Genomic DNA, 18,414 nt, shown 5'->3' with positions numbered 1-18,414 from the left:
ATCGCAAGCTTCTTGCAGGCTATAATTTTTAATAACAATTTCATTCTTGTGCGAGAGCTCCGGTCTTACACACCCGTGAACTTGCGTTATTTCCTTATCACTTCTTGTGTGTGTTTGGTTGTGAAACGTAGTTTGAGGACAAGACACAAGTTGTCTGCGATTCTTTCTTTTGTAAAGTCATGCAGTGGGAAACCTCCTGTCGCCGATCAATCGTGCAGTGTGAACACAGCAGCAACTGAATACTGCCCCAGATAGTTGTGCAGAGTGAAAAGAACAGTGACCTAACTTTGAAAATTGTGCAGTGTGTACTCGGCATTACTGAAAAAGGTGTGACTGCAGAGAAGGGGGTATGCAGAAGGATGTCACACCAAGGGGGTACGCCACTCTAAAAAGTTTTAGAAGGACTTTGCCTCAGAGCATACGTTAACTGAATTAATTGAGAATCTCACCTGAAAATCAAATAACAAATAAACTCCCAAATACACAAGTGGCTGGCGAAGTGCGAGAAGAATAGAGTCAATTTTATAGTTACCTACACAATGTCTAAACACGTCATCAATTTATAATTTAAAGGATTGTTATTGCCGCTTCCACAGACATCAATATGTATTTTACGAACTATAAATGTTGTTTTACTAGTACTTGTGTATTTTAATGTCTGAAACCTAAAATAAAGCTTGTGTGGTTGAAAACACTGAATAGTTGTCATGACACAACGCTGAGTGCGTCTGTCTCTGGCTCAGCGCCAGCCAACGCGTGAACACAGATTTGAATTTAGAAGTTGATGATCACGCGATCTGAACATTAACCCTCTGGGGTCTGAGGTGTTTTCTGGGCCTTGGAGGTGTTCTAACATGCTCTGACATTTGTGCTTATTTCTGTTACTTGTGACATTTTCATGGATAAAGTCTAATTACACTGTATTCAGCACAAACTCTGCTACAATAATATATCAGCAGCATGTGTGTAAAAGTTTGTTGTTTTGAGATAATGACATTTATGCGTGGTTTGTGAAAATACAAAAAAAAAATTCTCACTGAAATAAGGTCATGAAACCCATACTGATTATTTCTTCACAAGACTTTTGAAAATTGTATGACGTAGCCTAGAATATTTGCTCTAAAACTATGTGAAAATCACCCTGACTGCTCATTCAGAAATTTTACGACGAGTTTTGTGTGAAAAAGCTTTATGCGGGAGCTCATTAATATGTAAGCTTTTCACACCTGAGAAAGACAAAGACCCTCCCCTAACGGCCCTATTAGGAGCTATCAGGCCCTATCATTCTGAGCAACCTTGCACAAAGAATGAGGAGATTTAAAAAAAAATGGCTTTTAGATTGTTTGATTTATTTACAACACAACATAATCCAAAGATACAAAACAAATGACAAAAAAGCACTTATTGAACACACTGATCCAAAGACAGAGACCTTTGTGCCATTCCTAAAAACATTGTGCATACCTTTCATTTCCAAGGTGTTTGATTTTCACTTTACCATGTTCATGTACAGAGACTCATGTGAATGTTGAAGTCAGCAGGAGTGGCATCTGGGCCCTGAAAGTAAAAAAAAAAAAAAGTGAACATACTGATATCAAGAGAAACTATAGGCCTGCACGATTTTGGGAATAAATTTTAGATTTTTCTGGTTAAAATAGCTTTTTAAAATTCACAGAATACACACATACACACACACATAAATGTTTCCAACAATATATAATATAATGAACACCAGGTTTGTTGTGCCTTGTAGGCATAGGCTATGCGCAGTACTGCATAAAGTAATAATAACAATAACCATAGCAGCCTATAAATCTTCCAAAATATTTCAGTAACTAAGCTAGAGAAAAATATATTGATTATCATGTTACTTCAAATGTTTCCATTCGTTATGATGATATGAAATGAGATAATAGTAAAAACATGAAGCCGTTTGGTGCTTTTCAAACGCGATCGCGATCCAAAATATGATACATTCAAACGCGATCGCGCTCAAATATAAAACATTATGGTTACCATATACATATCTACATTTGAGCAGATATCCACAAACACAGTAACAGTAAACACGGGTCTAAATATTATAATATTCACCATATATCTAGCAACAGTTCAACTGCAATGTGAAATTTATGCAACAATAACAAACTAATATGTAAGAATTTCTTACCTTACATCTTTCTTGTCTTCAAATCGCGTTCTTCTTCTTCTGAAGTAATTCCAATGTAAGCTCACGGCGCGTCTTTCAAACTCGACGAAAAGCAGAGACTTGTGAAGTGTTTTGGTGTTTTGTTTTTGAGGTAACGAGCGCGTTCGCGTTCCATGTGGAGATTTGCATGTGAATATCTTTTGCGCGAGTGGGCTTGTTCAAATTAAAAATAATTAGGAAGCGTTTGAGAAGCTGGACATCTTGTTGGTTTTATACAAATTACTTAAACAGAGAATATTTGTTTTCAGTTTGAATCCGATCATTTAAAAGTACACACTTAAATGTTTATAAAGGTATATGGCTCATAAATGTGTGACAAGTATTCGCTGAGTTTTGTTTCAGTTTATAGACGTGCTCAAGAAAAAAAAGTTCACCGCGACGGAGAGGCAGAACGCACACCCTGTTTATTTTCTTTATATTACAAAAGCACAATGTTTTGATTTGATTGTAAGTGGACACATACAAAAGTAAAAATATCACAGATTCTTTTTTTATATTTCTTTTTTCTGTATGACCATAAATGACGGAGTAATTTAAGTTTATAGTGCTACAATGTGAAGAAAATCCGGCAAAACGCGCCGGCGCGTTTGCTGACCTCAGAGGGTTAAGCACACCAGTGTGAACAATCATACGCGTCAAAGGGTTAACTAGCAATCACATGCAATGATGATGTTTCTTACGTCCGTTTCGGAGAATCAGAGGGCAGTTATTTCAACCGACAGCTGAGGCATTAAGTGGCACTGAAATCTGCGTTTTGATTCGGTCCGGTTACATACCGGTTACTTAGATACCGGCTCTATATCGGAGCCCGGTTTCGGTACCCAACCCTAGAAGAGACAAGGTATTTTTTTACAGAACTCTGATTGTGTTTGGCTGAAATAAGAAAGTCATGTACACCTAGGATGGCTTGTGGGTGAGTAAATTATGGGATAATTAAAAATTTTGGGTGAACTATCCCTTTAAAGAGGACCTACTATGGCCTTTTTTTTTTTTACAAGATGTAAGTCTCAGTTGTCCCCAGAATGTGTATGTGTCAAAATATGCTACAAATCACTTATTATTCCATGTTCTAAATGCACTCTTTGTGCATGAGTGTTTCTTTAAATGAAAAATAACCTGCTGCTTCCCACCCCCCTTTCCAGAAAAGGAAAATATATATATTTTCTTGTTTTCTTGTTGATTGTCTGAAATTCGGCAGAATGATATTGTTTATTAGAATTGTTTATTATTTTCCACTTATGTATCATTAATGTTGTCAGTGTTTCTAAAGGGCTTAAAATCATAATTAAATTGTAGGAGAACATCAAGTCTCTACGAGGAGAGAGAGGAGGGAGATGTTGTTCAGAACCAGAGAGCAACATCTCCAGAGCCCAGCTGTATATCTATGAAGAGTGATAAATCCATGAAACTCCCTGTCACCTTCAGTGATGGAAAAGAGATCTTCAAACTCAGGTAAGACAATAACCAGTACTGTAGACAAGAGACAGAATTACTCATTAAACATTTCCAGAAAAGGGCTGTGCCTTTACAGCTCAAGCTTCAGATACGTCGGTAACAACAAACAAATCATCTGTCTGTTTTTGATTATCGTTTCTATCGCACTCATGCTAACATGACATCGCAGTTCTTTTTCATCATTAAAGTTTATTATTTGCATGGGTTTTAAAACCTTGTTGGTTTAAACTTCTGACATGCAATTTTCTGAGGCGTGTGCACAGAAAGCCGGCTGTCGTGAGCAGTGTTGGGGGGTACGTTATGTACTTCATTCAAGTAATTAGTAAATTAATATATTACTTTTAAATTTACAATAAAATATGTTATATATTTTATATATTTGAGTTCTTTTGTTTCTTCTCCCATTTATTGACTGACTGGTTTAAAAACAACCGATGATCAGGGCTGATATCCTATCAATCAAAAGAGTGCAGGAAAAACGTAGGTCTGGCGACAGGTTTGGTAGTAAGTACACACTTTCAAGTTCCTAATGGTGATAGGCATCCATTTTTTGAATTTCGTTTAGGCCATCGCTCTACAGGCACCAGGTTGAGCTCTGCAGGTCTCCTCCCTGTACAAGAGTTTTTAGTAAGGTTGGACAGTAGACCCTGTTAAAAAGTATTAGAGGTGTGTTAGGTAGGGTTTTTATAGGATAGGTAAAAATAGGGCCCTGAAGTTCCCATATATAGGTAGGCTATGCATACCCTTCCCATAGGCCTCCTCTTATTTAGAGTCGTCAGGTTTATATAGTGGGTAGTGCCAATCTGTGTTAGTGAACAGGTTGGCTTTATTATATGGAAAATTTCTAGTGAGGCCAGCGTTCATCCGAACATCAAACAGACATTTCTGTGTGAGATGGCTTCCTCCCTGTCGGAGTTATTCTACTAAGGCCATCGCTCTGCCAAGCTCCAGATAGAACTACAAAATCAAGCGTTGGCCCTTGTCGGGCCACCTTGATAGCCACCTTGTACTACAGCAGTAGTTCTCCTCTCACTACAGAGAGTCGTTCTGAGATTATAGCTTTGAACTTCCGACAAGGCCCGCCTTTTGCATTAGGTGAAAAATGCTAGTGGTGTTACAGGGTAGATAGCAGCATAGGTAGCAGGCTATCTTCAAAAAGCCTCCCATGCAGATATCTCATGGGTGTTGACAGGCCTTTCTCTCTAGAACGTAAGAAGCAGAATGCTCAGGCCTCCACCCTTTACAGCATCGAGTATAGTAGCTGGTATATCCAGCAAGGTTCCTTAAGTTGAAAAATGATTTTTCCTCTGAGCCCCTTGAATGAAAGAATTCAAATCATAAGGTTGAATGCCGTTGGCCAGTTACTGAGGTCTCCACTTCCATGGTAGTCCCTCGATAGTCCGGTAGCGTAAAATTGTACTCCCCTTGCTTTAATCTTCTGAGGTTTGAGGTGTTTTGAGGTGTTCTGACATGCTTTGACATTTGTGCTTATTTCTTTTACTTGTGAAATTTTCATGGCTAAAGTCTGATTACACTGTATTCAGCACAAACTCTGCAAAAATACAAAAATATGTAAGCAGCATGTATGTAAAAGTTTGTAGTTTTGAGATAATGACGTTTATGCGTGGTTTGTGAAAAAATACAAATAAATTGTCACTGAAATAAGGTCATGAAACCCATACTGATTATTTCTTCACAAGACTTTTGAAAATTGTATCACGTAGACTAGAATATTTGCTTCAAAATTATGTGAAAATCATCCTGCGTACTGATTCAAATAAAATGATATATTGATTTAAAATTTGTAAGACATGTTTTGTGTAAGAAAGCTTGATGAGAGGAGGTGTGAATCATCATGAATATTGATGTGTTTCACACCTGAGAAAGACAAAGACCCTCCCTTATTGGCCCTATCAGGTGGAATAGGGCCAATAGAGAAAATAAAGGGCTGCACGATTTTGGGAATACATTTTAGATTTTTCTGGTTAAAATTGTGATTTAAAAGTTACTATATATATATATATATATATATATATATATATATATATATATATATATATATATACACAGTGAGGAAAATAAGTATTTGAACACCCTGCTATTTTGCAAGTTCTCCCACTTAGAAATCATGGAGGGGTCTGAAATTGTCATCGTAGGTGCATGTCCACTGTGAGAGACATAATCTAAAAAAAAAAATCCAGAAATCACAATGTATGATTTTTAACTATTTATTTGTATGATACAGCTGCAAATACGTATTTGAACACCTGAGAAAATCAATGTTAATATTTGGTACAGTAGCCTTTGTTTGCAATTACAGAGGTCAAACGTTTCCTGTAGTTTTTCACCAGGTTTGCACACACTGCAGGAGGGATTTTGGCCCACTCCTCCACACAGATCTTCTCTAGATCAGTCAGGTTTCTGGGCTGTCGCTGAGAAACACGGAGTTTGAGCTCCCTCCAAAGATTCTCTATTGGGTTTAGGTCTGGAGACTGACTAGGCCACGCCAGAACCTTGATTCTTACAGAGCCACTCCTTGGTTATCCTGGCTGTGTGCTTCGGGTCATTGTCATGTTGGAAGACCCAGCCTCGACCCATCTTCAATGCTCTAACTGAGGGAAGGAGGTTGTTCCCCAAAATCTCGCAATACATGGCCCTGGTCATCCTCTCCTTAATACAGTGCAGTCGCCCTGTCCCATGTGCAGAAAAACACCCCCAAAGCATGATGCTACCACCCCCATGCTTCACAGTAGGGATGGTGTTCTTGGGATGGTACTCATCATTCTTCTTCCTCCAAACACGTTTAGTGGAATTATGACCAAAAAGTTCTATTTTGGTCTCATCTGACCACATGACTTTCTCCCATGACTCCTCTGGATCATCCAAATGGTCATTGGCAAACTTAAGACGGGCCTTGACATGTGCTGGTTTAAGCAGGGGAACCTTCCGTGCCATGCATGATTTCAAACCATGACGTCTTAGTGTATTACCAACAGTAACCTTGGAAACGGTGGTCCCAGCTCTTTTCGGGTCATTGACCAGCTCCTCCCGTGTAGTTCTGGGCTGATTTCTCACCTTTCTTAGGATCATTGAGACCCCACGAGGTGAGATCTTGCATGGAGCCCCAGTCCGAGGGAGATTGACAGTCATGTTTAGCTTCTTCCATTTTCTAATGATTGCTCCAACAGTGGACCTTTTTTCACCAAGCTGCTTGGCAATTTCCCAGTGGCGGTTCTAGGGGGGGGGCCCGGGGGGGCCAGTGCCCCCGTGTCACCAAGCTTGGCCCCCCCTCTGGCCCCCCTAAATTTGGAATCGTAAAATCACACCAAACAACTGCGCATTTTATCAGTTGCGGCGCCTTCATCTATAGGCTACACTGCAGCACGACGTATATTCACATCAAATGTTATGGCAGAGCAACGGGACACTGCAGTTCACAAAAGTTCATTATTTGCATGTGCTTTAAAGCCTTGCCGGTTAAACATGTCATTCGCTGCTGATGCGCTGTTCAAAAATGCGCTTTACTGAGCGCGTACACTCGACGCGCACATGCACTAAAAGCCTGTTAGGCTACTGGACTAAGTTATCTTTTGAGTCTTATATTGCGCTAATACTGTCAAATACAGACAATGTTTACATAAAGTTGGTTATGTCTAAAGTGAACGCAAACAGAGAAAATTAATTAAAATCTGCTTGTCATATGCGTGTATATTAGACGCGTTGCGTGCAGTTCTTAAAGAGACAGTAGCCCTAATAATAAACATGCTGCCGCTTGTCCTTAAAGAGATAGTTCACCCAAAACCAAACAGTTGCTGGTCCCCATTGACTTCCATACATAGTAGGAAAAAAAAATACTATGGAAGTCACAGGGGTACATCAACTGTTTAGTTACTCACATTCTTTCAAATAACGTTTATTTTCAACAGAAGAAAGAAACTTATTCAGGTTTAAAACAACTTAAGAGAGTAAATTATGACTTTTTTGGGGGAGAACTATCCCTTTAATGTTAATAAAACAACAAAACACACAGAGGAAATCATTCACTGCTCTTGACTGGAGCTTTAAGTCTGTTGTGTTTTATTTTCATATTTGTTCATTTAATTACTTTCTTCAATTCTACTGTTAAATACACCTATAGCTGAAAAAATAAAGCACTGTTTATTTCATTTGTATATTAAGTTGTGTATGTGTAATATGTATCTCTGTTCTTAATTTTTAATAACAAAGAAAATAGTGACAAAGATTTTTATCTTCGCCACTTTGGCCTAAATGTCTGCCATTCTTTTTTCTTTTATATTTTGTTACCTATATTTTGTTACCTATAAGGCTTTGTTTTTAAAATAGGGACATTAGTTTGGCTGTAATGCTCAGTCACATGCAAAATAGTAAAACCAACATGAAAAAAGAATCGTGATAAAATCGTGATTTTCCTGAAAAAAAAAAAATTGTGATATGATATTATTGCCATATCGCCCACCCCAGGTGTAAAAAAGTGCCTAGATGTGCTTAGATGCTAAAAATGTGTTATTATTGATCATTATATCACACTACAATTAAACATAATGAAACATTCATTTGAATTGAAATTGTTTTATTAGCTTAGCTAATATAATTTATTAGCTTTTTCTAGAGATTGCAGTCATGCATGACATGGTGAAAAATGACTTGAAATAATACTGAAAATAGGTTAAGATGAATGTTAAAGGTGTGCCCCCTAAAAGCACAAGTGGCCCCTGCCTGGCCCCCCCAGTTACTGTGGTCTAGAACCGCCACTGCAATTTCCCCATAGCCCTTTCCAGCCTTGTGGAGGTGTACAATTTTGTCTCTAGTGTCTTTGGACAGCTCTTTGGTCTTGGCCATGTTAGTAGTTGGATTCTTACTGATTGTATGGGGTGGACAGGTGTCTTTATGCAGCTAACGACCTCAAACAGGTGCATCTAATTTAGGATAATAAATGGAGTGGAGGTGGACATTTTAAAGGCAGACTAACAGGTCTTTGAGGGTCAGAATTCTAGCTGATAGACAGGTGTTCAAATACTTATTTGCAGCTGTATCATACAAATAAATAGTTAAAAAATCATATATTGTGATTTCTGGATTTTTTTTTTTTAGATTATGTCTCTCACAGTGGACATGCACCTACGATGACAATTTCAGACCCCTCCATGATTTCCAAGTGGGAGAACTTGCAAAATAGCAGGGTGTTCAAATACTTATTTTCCTCACTGTATATGAAGAGTTCAGATGCAAAAGCCTCTAAGTGCCATCTGAAATTTTCTTCTAGAATGATCATTTTTATAAAGCTTGTATATTTAAGTTAAGTAATTTCACTTAAATGACAATTAATAGGTAATTTGCATTGCCATTTAAGTGAAATTATTTAACTTAAATATACGAGCTTGATAAAAAAATAATCATTCTAGAAGAAAATTTCAGATGGCACTTAGAGGCTTTTGCATCTGAACTCTTCATATATATATATATATATATATATATATATATATATATATATATATATATATATATATATATATATATATATATATATATATATATATATATCAAATGCAGCACTAAGATCAAGTAACACTAATAGAGACATACAACCATGATCGGATGATAAAAGCAAATCATTTGTAACTCTAATGAGAGCAGTTTCAGTACTATGATAAGGTATACATCCTGACTGGAAATCCTTGCAGATACAATTTCTCTCCAAAAAGGAACATAGTTGTTAGGATTCTGCTTTTCCTAGTATTTTTGACAAAAAGGGTAGATTTGAGATCGGCCTGTAATTGACTAATTCTCTAGGATCAAGTTGTGTTTTTTTAATAAGAGGTTTAATTATAGCCAGCTTAAAAGTTTTCGGTACATATCCTAGAGACAAAGAAGAATTAATGATATTAAGAAGAGGATCTATGACCTCTGGAAGCATTTCTTTCAGTAGCTTAGTCGGTATAGGGTCTAACATACATGTTGTTGGTTTAGATAATTTAATGAGTTTAATGAATGGATTTTTTCCTCAGGGACACTACAATGCACTGCAATACTGTAGTAGATGGTTGCATAGTTATAATTTTCTCTCTAATATTATCAATCTTGTAAGTAAAGAAGTTCATAAAGTCATTACTGCTATGCTCTTTGGAAACTTCTGAAGTAGAAGCTTTATTTCTTGTTAATTTAGACACTGTGTCAAATAAATACCTAGGGTTGTGTTTGTTTTCTTCTAAGAGAGTCGAAAAATAAGAAGATCTAGCAATTTTTAAGGCTTTTCTGTACGCAATCGTGCTCTCTCTTTCCACGAAATTCGAAAAACGTCTAGTTTTGTTTTCTTCCAGTTGTATATAATAATAGATTATGATGGAATTTCAAAATATGACACACAGACACACACACACACACACATATATATATATATATATATATATATATATATATATATATATATATATATATATATATATACATACATACATACATACATACATACATATATATATATATATATATATATATATATATATATACATACATACATACATACATACATACATACATACATATATATATATATATTTATTTGGGACCAGCATTGGAAGCGGGAGTGCTGGTGGATCAGCTACATCTGCTCAGTTTTGATTGAGAACAGCATGACTGTGTTGATCCACTAGCTAGACCAGCATTATGCCAGCTCTAACCAGCCTCGACCAACATGAAATTCATGCTGGATTTTTCAGCAGGGTTGTGTCTCAGTTGGTTTTGAGAGTGACACACATGGCTTTACTCGAAGATTTTGTTGCTTGTGCACTTATTCATTCATTGTGTTTTTCTTCTTGTTTCTGCTGTGTGGATAGAGATGATCAGGCGGGAGAACTGCAGGATTCTCAACTACCAGTATATGATGAACTACAGAAAGTCAAAGACCAACACAAAACCAGCATGAAGAAAAAGTATGAGGGGTTATTTGAGGGAATACAAGAGAATCAAACTCTCCTGAACAGGATCTACACACAGCTGTACATCATAGAAGGAGAGAGTGAAGGGGTGAATGAAGAACATGAGGTTTTACATATGGAGAGAACTCCCAGAACACAACACTCACAAGACACTCCAATCAACTGCAATGAGATCTTTAAACCATTGCCTGAACCAGGATGTGAGGAGAAAAAGCAAATCAAGACTGTTCTTACTAAAGGCATCGCTGGAATTGGAAAAACTGTCTCTGTGCAGAAGTTTGTTTTGGACTGGGCCGAGGGAAATGCCAATCAGGATGTAGATTTTATGTTTGTGCTTCCATTTCGAGAGCTGAACTTGATTAAAGATCATCAGTACAGTCTTCACAGACTTCTGCTGGACTTTCATCCTGAACTTCAAGATCTGGACTCAAAAATGTATGAGGAGCGCGAAGTTGTGTTCATCTTTGATGGTCTGGATGAAAGCAGAATTACACTGATGTTTTCAGACAGTGAGAAAGTTTCTGATGTAAATGAGTCTTCATCCGTGGGTGTGTTGATGTCAAAGCTCATGAAAGGAGAACTGCTTCCCTCTGCTCACATCTGGATCACCTCCAGACCAGCAGCAGCCAGTCAGATCCCCCCCAAATACATCAACCGTGTGACAGAAATTCAAGGATTCAGTGACCCTCAGAAGGAGGAATATTTCAAGAAAAAAATTTGTGATGAGCATCAAGCCAGAATCATCTCACACATTCGAAGATCAAGAAGCCTCCACATCATGTGCCACATACCTGTCTTCTGCTGGATCTCAGCCAATGTGCTTCAAAATCTCTTGAAACAAGATGACAAGGCAGAAATCCCTCAAACTCTGACTGAAATGTACATCCACTTCCTGCTCATTCAGATTAACATGAGGAATCAGAAGTATGAAGGGAGAGATCCAAAGAAACTAATGCAGTCCAACAAAAAAGTGATTTTGAAATTTGCTGAACTGGCTTTCAAACAGCTGATGAAGGGCAATGTTATGTTTTATGAGGAGGATCTGAGCGAGTGTGGCATAGGCATCAATGATGGATCAGTGTATTATGGGATTTGCACTGAGATCTTTAAGGAGGAATCTGTGATTCATCACAGGAAAGTCTACTGCTTCATACATCGGAGCTTTCAGGAGTTTCTAGCTGCTTTATATGTTTTTTACTCCCATCTGATGAAGAAAATGGAGTCATTGCAGTTTTTTCTGGATAAAAGAAAAGAGAGCTACACGTCTAAGCCAAAGTCTTTGTGTGAGCTTCTAAAATCAGCAGTAACTAAAACTCTTCAGAGTAAAAATGGTTACCTGGATCTTTTTCTGCGGTTCCTGTTGGGCATCACACTGGAGTCTAATCAGAGTCTCATAGAGGATCTACTGACACGTACAGAAAAAAGCTCAGAGACCATCAGAGAAACCACACAGTACATTAAAGACAAAATAAAGGAAAGTTATGGTCTCTTAGCTGACAGATCCATCAGTCTGTTCCTCTGTCTTCTTGAAGTAAATGATAAGACTCTGTACAGAGAGATTCAGGAGTTTGTAAAATCAGGTGAACATTCAGATAATAAACTCTCCCCCGGTCAATGCTCAGCAATAACCTACATTCTTCAGATGTCAGAGGAAGTGCTGGATGAATTTGATCTCATGAAATACAACACATCAGATGTGGGTAGAAGGAGACTGATACCAGCTGTGGTTAACTGCAGAAAAGCTCTGTGAGTATTTATTTATAGACTCATCTTAATATTCAGACTACAGCTAATGCCATGTGACAGAATATTTGTTATGTAATCAATTTTAGTAATTTTTTGTCAACCACACAATACAGAAAATATTAGCCACCCATCTCCTCCTCACTCCATTGTTATCCTTCACTACAGACTTGATGGATGTCACCTGTCTATTCAGTCCTGTGAAAGTTTGTCTTCAGCTCTGCGATCATCAAACTCCTGTCTGACAGAGCTGAACCTGAATAACAATAACCTGCAGGATTCAGGAGTGAAGCTTCTCTGTGTTGGACTGAATAGTTCAGACTGTAAACTGAACATACTGAGGTTTGAGTTTTACATTGATTCATTCATTATGTTGAAATATATTAATGAATAGTTTGTTTAAATAAACAAGGTAATGTCATACTCGCAAGTTGAAAACATGTTGCCTACGTACATATGCTGCATTTGATTATTACAGTTCTCAATCAGATCCTCCGAACCTCATTTCCAGCTGCTTGACCATTTTTTATTTTCCTCTGTACCACAGCTCAGGATGTTCGTAGTTCCTTGGTCTTTTAAGACATCAGTAGCAGTATTAGTTTCAATGATACTGGCCTACATTCATAAAAAATTACAACAAATATTTGTTGAAATAAAAATATAAAATATACTGTCTTTAATAATTTGGAGGGTAACTGAAATTATAATAACAATATACAAATGTGATACATTTTTTTAATCGATTGACAACACTAATATATGTGTATATATATATATAGACAGAGAGAGAGAGCACATTCATAAGTTATGTAATGATAATGTTAAGTATATATAGTGTGTAATACTGCTTGTGAATGTAAAATATCAAGTGCATGACAAATGTCATATCTACCAAAAGAAAGAACCGATTCTGCCTGAAACGCGTTGTCAGTAATTCCATAATTCTTAAAATCATTAACTTACAGACTATTTATGTTTCAAGAAAAGTCTGGGCGAATTACTTTTATAAAATCAGTCAATTCTTTTCCAAATAGAAAAAAAAAAACTTCTATCTTGGGTTCTTTAAAAAAGTTTCAAGTCTAGTTTATTTATAGAGCCCCTTCCACAACAGAGTAGTCCAAAGGGCTTTACAGTAAAAGATAAAAGTCTACAAATAATAATAAAACAACATGGCAAAAAAAATACCAAAAAGAATGAACAGAATTAACAAAGAACAACAACTGCCGTAGTTTCAACAATTAAAAGCCATACAGAACAAATGTTTTTTAATAAATGTAAACATCTAGCACATAACTTTTTGCCTAAAAAGAACTCAATTGTGTTAGAACCACATTCTCCAATATTTTTGAAATGCAAGTCAGCTTTGAAATTAGCCGGTAATTTGTGAACAGAGAGCATGTGAGCGGAGCGGAGCGGTTATATTTCCTCCAGAGCGGAGAGTGCCTTTCTGAAGAATCCGCTCCGTACCGCTCGCTCAACCCAGAATGCACTTTGGTGATTTGCTAGTTCGAGACAGTCTGTAAAATAGCTAAGCACAAGCGGAGCAATAGGTCATGGAGTTCAAATATTGTTTTAGTGAAGTTGCAAGCCTTATACATACATGCACAGTAAAAATAAAAGTTAAGAACGAGCAGGGATGAAGAAATTGAAAGGGAGTGTGGAGAGACAGTGCGAGTTGGCAAAGATTCATATTAGAATCTAAAGCGGCACATTGGCAGAAAGCAAAAGGATGTCCTATGCAAACATAGTGCAGCAAAAAGTGAGCTATGTATAGGCCTACGATAATAAATTAGATAAATATGTAAGGTAGCTATTGTGTTGTACCCCGCTCTTTATACTCGAAATTGAGTTTTTACGTGCATATGATATACGCATTTTTCGCGTGCATATGATACGCACTTTATTGCATGTAATACACACGCATACCACAACACTAATCCTACCCAAACGTATAATACATACGTGCCCACACCACTACTAAACCTACCCATGCATTTCATATGTACGTAAAAACTCATTTTCGCATATAAATTGAGACGCATTTAGTGTGACCGTGGGTTGCACCACGAATTAAGATTTCCTTCCCATGAATTTAAGAATTCTTTCTCTCATTTAGGCTAAATCATGGCCACAATTTAAATTTGTTCTCTGGTTTTAGTAAATTATGGCCATGTTTTATTAAAACAAGGGAACAAATTATTACAACGTGGCCATGCACGATTTACTAAACCAGGTAGGCTAACAAATTATTATATATTTAATTGTGTGTTCGCTTTAATTAAAATGAGGAAACAAATTATTAAAACATGGTGGCGTTGGGTGGGAGTAATGAATTGTTAATTCAGTATGCAATCATCATATCAGTGCAACTAAAAATAACTTATATAGCCATAGCCAACATTCAAACATACCTTATTTATGGGCAAGATAATCCAGATGTTTTTTGTGGAGTTCTTTATGCATTTCATCTTTTTATTTATTTTTTATGTGCCTGTTTTGCAACGGCAGTTATGTTCACGGAAATAAAATCACGAAAATCTAATATACTTTTTCAGTTATTGCATTTTATAGGCAAGTTTACTAAAGGGCAATGTCATGTTTTTTTAATTGATAAAGTTAATTTAATGCATTTAAATGAATAAAAAGTACAGACTGTCACAGAATGTCATATCGTATCTGCTATATATAATCCCACTATTGATACATTATTTCAAGAAATCCAATACAAACAGAAATCAATTAGCCTACTACAGAGAAATGTAATGTCGGAGCGGGATCTGAGTGGGATTTGTTTTGCCGGTGAGCGTGAGCGTTTTGTGAGTGGAGCGTTTGCTTGGGCCGTGAGCGTCTGAGCAGAGCTCACATGCTCTGTTCGTGAAATCAAAAGGATCCAAAGCAGACTTCAAAATAGAAGAGGCTGAACAACCGCTTGCTTAAGATATGATGGAAAAATACCTGTAGAAAGACTACTGTTCACAATTGATGTAATACTCGGTTCAATAAAATCAGTTGTCTCCCAAAGTAAACCTGAGGGCAAGACATCCCAACTGGGAGCTGAATGATTTTACTTTTCTTCCAAGTCCGTTCTGCGTATCCTACAATGCTTTCTAAAAAAAATTCTTAAGTTTATTTAACCAGGTCTAATAATTTGCCTTATGACTCTTAATCTTACAAGTAACAACAGAGTCCAAAACATCAGAGCAAACAGAGTTAAAAGCATTAAGTAACTCCTCTGGATCAGATGTGGGGGGTGCAGACTCCAACCATGATACACCAAAAAAGGTACTAAACATCTCACCAATATCCTGGGATGTTGAAGGACCAATTGCAAGGGAAAATACATAAGAAGCCTGACTCACCCTCATTTCATTTAGCACATTCATACTAAAAATGACAGGCATATGATCAGACATGCAAAAGTTATTAACATCAACATCAAGAAAAGGAAAGCTTTTCCATTACATATATATTATGTAATAAATTAATATAGTCTTCAACTATAGGTGGCTCTGGTTTTAACCATTTTAACCACTGTAATTACGTTTTTAGTGGCTGCCAGAAATAACATCAGTTTCTTATCTTTGTTGTTCCACTCCTCAAATGAAATATTAGCCAGGTAGAAATATTCACAATTAAAAGGAATCACCACCTCGAAAAGGCCATTGTTCTCAGTCGGAAAAGTGTAGCTTGGCTTGAGGTTGGTGGAGAGTTCCTGCCTCAGTTCAAGTACCTTGGGGTCTTGTTCCTATAGTGAGGGAAGGATGGAACGACAGACAGATCGGTGGGTTGTGAGCTGTGGGTCATGACCGAAAGGACAAGATCCTGGATATGGGCAGCCGAAATGAGTTTCCTCCGCAGGGTGGCCGGGTGCTTCCTAATGCTGCGTTCACACCGAACACGAATCGAGCGTCTGAAGCGAGTGATTTACATGTTAAGTCAATATTAGTTGGAGGTCCTGCAGCGTGATATATACGCGCTTAGCACCGTGCAATGGACGCGATTTTGCCTCATTTGCGTGTCCAGTTCACGTGAAAGAGGCGAATTGAATGATTTTATTTGGTGCTTTTTGTGCATTCACGCGTTTGAAGAATCTGAACTTTGGCGTCTGTTCGTGCCACATTAACCAATCAGGAGTCTGCTTGCTGCTGTCATGTGGTGAAGTGACGTGATAAACGGGGGCAGGCCCGCCCGGAATCAATCATTCAATAATAACTCAACTTATTTTATATGTTTGGCCTCAATAAATTATTTTGTAATGTAACTAAATGCCTGCAGGTGTGGTTCTAATGCACAACAAAGCAAATATTTTATTTATTTCAATATATGAGGCATATTTATTTTGTATTGAATGCTATTTATTCTATATCTAAATCTAGATTATATGAAACATTATTCTAATGTAAATACAACCAACATACTTTAGTGTTGGACTTTAGTGTTTAGTGTTTAGTGTAAAAAAAAATCATAGGACAGGTTAATTACTTTTGGAGGCTGGCTCCATTTATCATCAAAACAAAATCAAAATTACAGATTATTTTACAGTAATAACCTGAACAAAGAAATGGCACAGACCTATAGAATTATTCTTTTGCGCGAGTGGATTCAAAATGTTCAAGCGTCCAACTAGACGAGATAGAAGCGAATTTGATGCTCAATTCGCGTTCGTTGTGAACGCAGAATTAGAGATAGGGTGAGGAGCTCGGTCACTCGGGAGGAACTCAGAGTAGAGCAGCTGCTCCTCCACATTGAGTGGAGCCATCTGAGTTGGCTCAGGCATTTGTTCCGGATGCCTTCTGGACGCCTTCCCTCCTGGACGCCTTCCCGGGGAGGTGTTCAATTCAATTCAATTCAATTCAAATTTATTTGTATAGCGCTTTTCACAATACATATTGTCTCAAAGCAGCTTTACAGAAAGTGCATTTCAGAAATGTACATAGAAAAATACAGTTAGTTAATCATACATTAATTTAGGGCATAAACATATCGCCAGCGTCGAGTCGTCTCTTCACAGGCTTCGAGTCGTCTCTGCACGGGTGTGGGGGCATCTGTAGTTTCCATGGGAGGCTGGATACAAACTGGAGCTGACAATCTGTGTTTACCTCGGGACTAGCGTCCCGAGATAACAACAGAAAAGCAGATGGGAAATAATTAGCGTAGCTGCTGTTCATAACAATAATGCATTCAATCTGATTCAACTGTAATATAAAAGGTAAGTATTATGTGAATGCTTGGCTAAAGAAATGCGTCTTTAATCTAGTTTTAAACTGGGACAGCGAGTCTGAGCCTCGAACAATATCAGGAAGGCCATTCCACAGTTTAGGAGCTAAATGTGAAAATGCCCTCCCTCCTTTAGTGGACTTAGATATCCTAGGAATGACCAGAAGCCTCGAATTTAGTGATCTTAAAGAGCGCGATGGATTGTAGGGCATTAGAAGTTCCGTTAAATACCCAGGAGCTAAACCATTTAGGGCTTTATAGGTCATTAGTAATACTTTGTAATTGATACGGAACTTTATAGGTAACCAATGTAGAGATGATAGAATTGGTGTTATATGGTCATATTTCCTTGACCTAGTAAGAACTCTAGCAGCTGCATTTTGTACTAACTGTAGCTTGTTTATTGAGGATGCAGGACAACCAGCTAATAAAGCATTACAGTAATCTAGTCTCGAGGTCATGAATGCATGAACTAACTTTTCTGCATCAGAAACTGATAGCATGTTACGTAGCTTAGCAATGTTTCTAAGGTGGAAAAAGGCTGTTCTTGTAACATATGAAATATGACTTTCGAAAGACAAGTTGCGGTCTAATATAACACCCAGGTCTTTTACTGTAGAGGATAAAGTAACAGGACATCCTTCTAAAGTAAAGTTGTATTGTAAGAGTTCTGTCAGGACCACTACCGTCAAATATGATTGACAATTAGCATACAGTTTGGATTGGCGGAATGGTTCCGTTCTGGGCGAGAACTCCCTGCGCATACATGCAGCCTAGCATGGATAAGAGCAGGGAGAGCAGCAATAATCCCCCTTGGGGTAAACAGAACAGAAC

The 18,414-nt window shown here is 37.5% G+C and overlaps 1 protein-coding gene across 3 annotated transcripts in view; it reads left to right on the top strand.

The window, feature by feature from the left end:
• The window catches only part of LOC311081120 (NACHT, LRR and PYD domains-containing protein 3-like), a 73,406-nt gene that overhangs the window by 31,715 nt on the left and 23,277 nt on the right, over positions 1–18,414 (top strand). For all 3 annotated transcript variants that reach the window (XM_084111527.1, XM_084111525.1, XM_084111526.1), the window contains 3 exons: positions 3,506–3,661; positions 10,519–12,366; positions 12,532–12,705. In XM_084111527.1, coding sequence (XP_083967653.1) covers positions 3,506–3,661; positions 10,519–12,366; positions 12,532–12,705 — 2,178 coding nt within the window. The remainder of the gene's footprint in view (positions 1–3,505; positions 3,662–10,518; positions 12,367–12,531; positions 12,706–18,414) is intronic.

Source organism: Abramis brama (genome assembly GCF_963993115.1).
Source record: "Abramis brama genome assembly, chromosome: 4".
Taxonomy (NCBI): Eukaryota; Metazoa; Chordata; class Actinopteri; order Cypriniformes; family Leuciscidae; genus Abramis; species Abramis brama.
The sequence above is the reverse complement of the archived record's forward strand: the minus strand, read 5'-3'. Positions and strand labels throughout refer to the sequence as shown.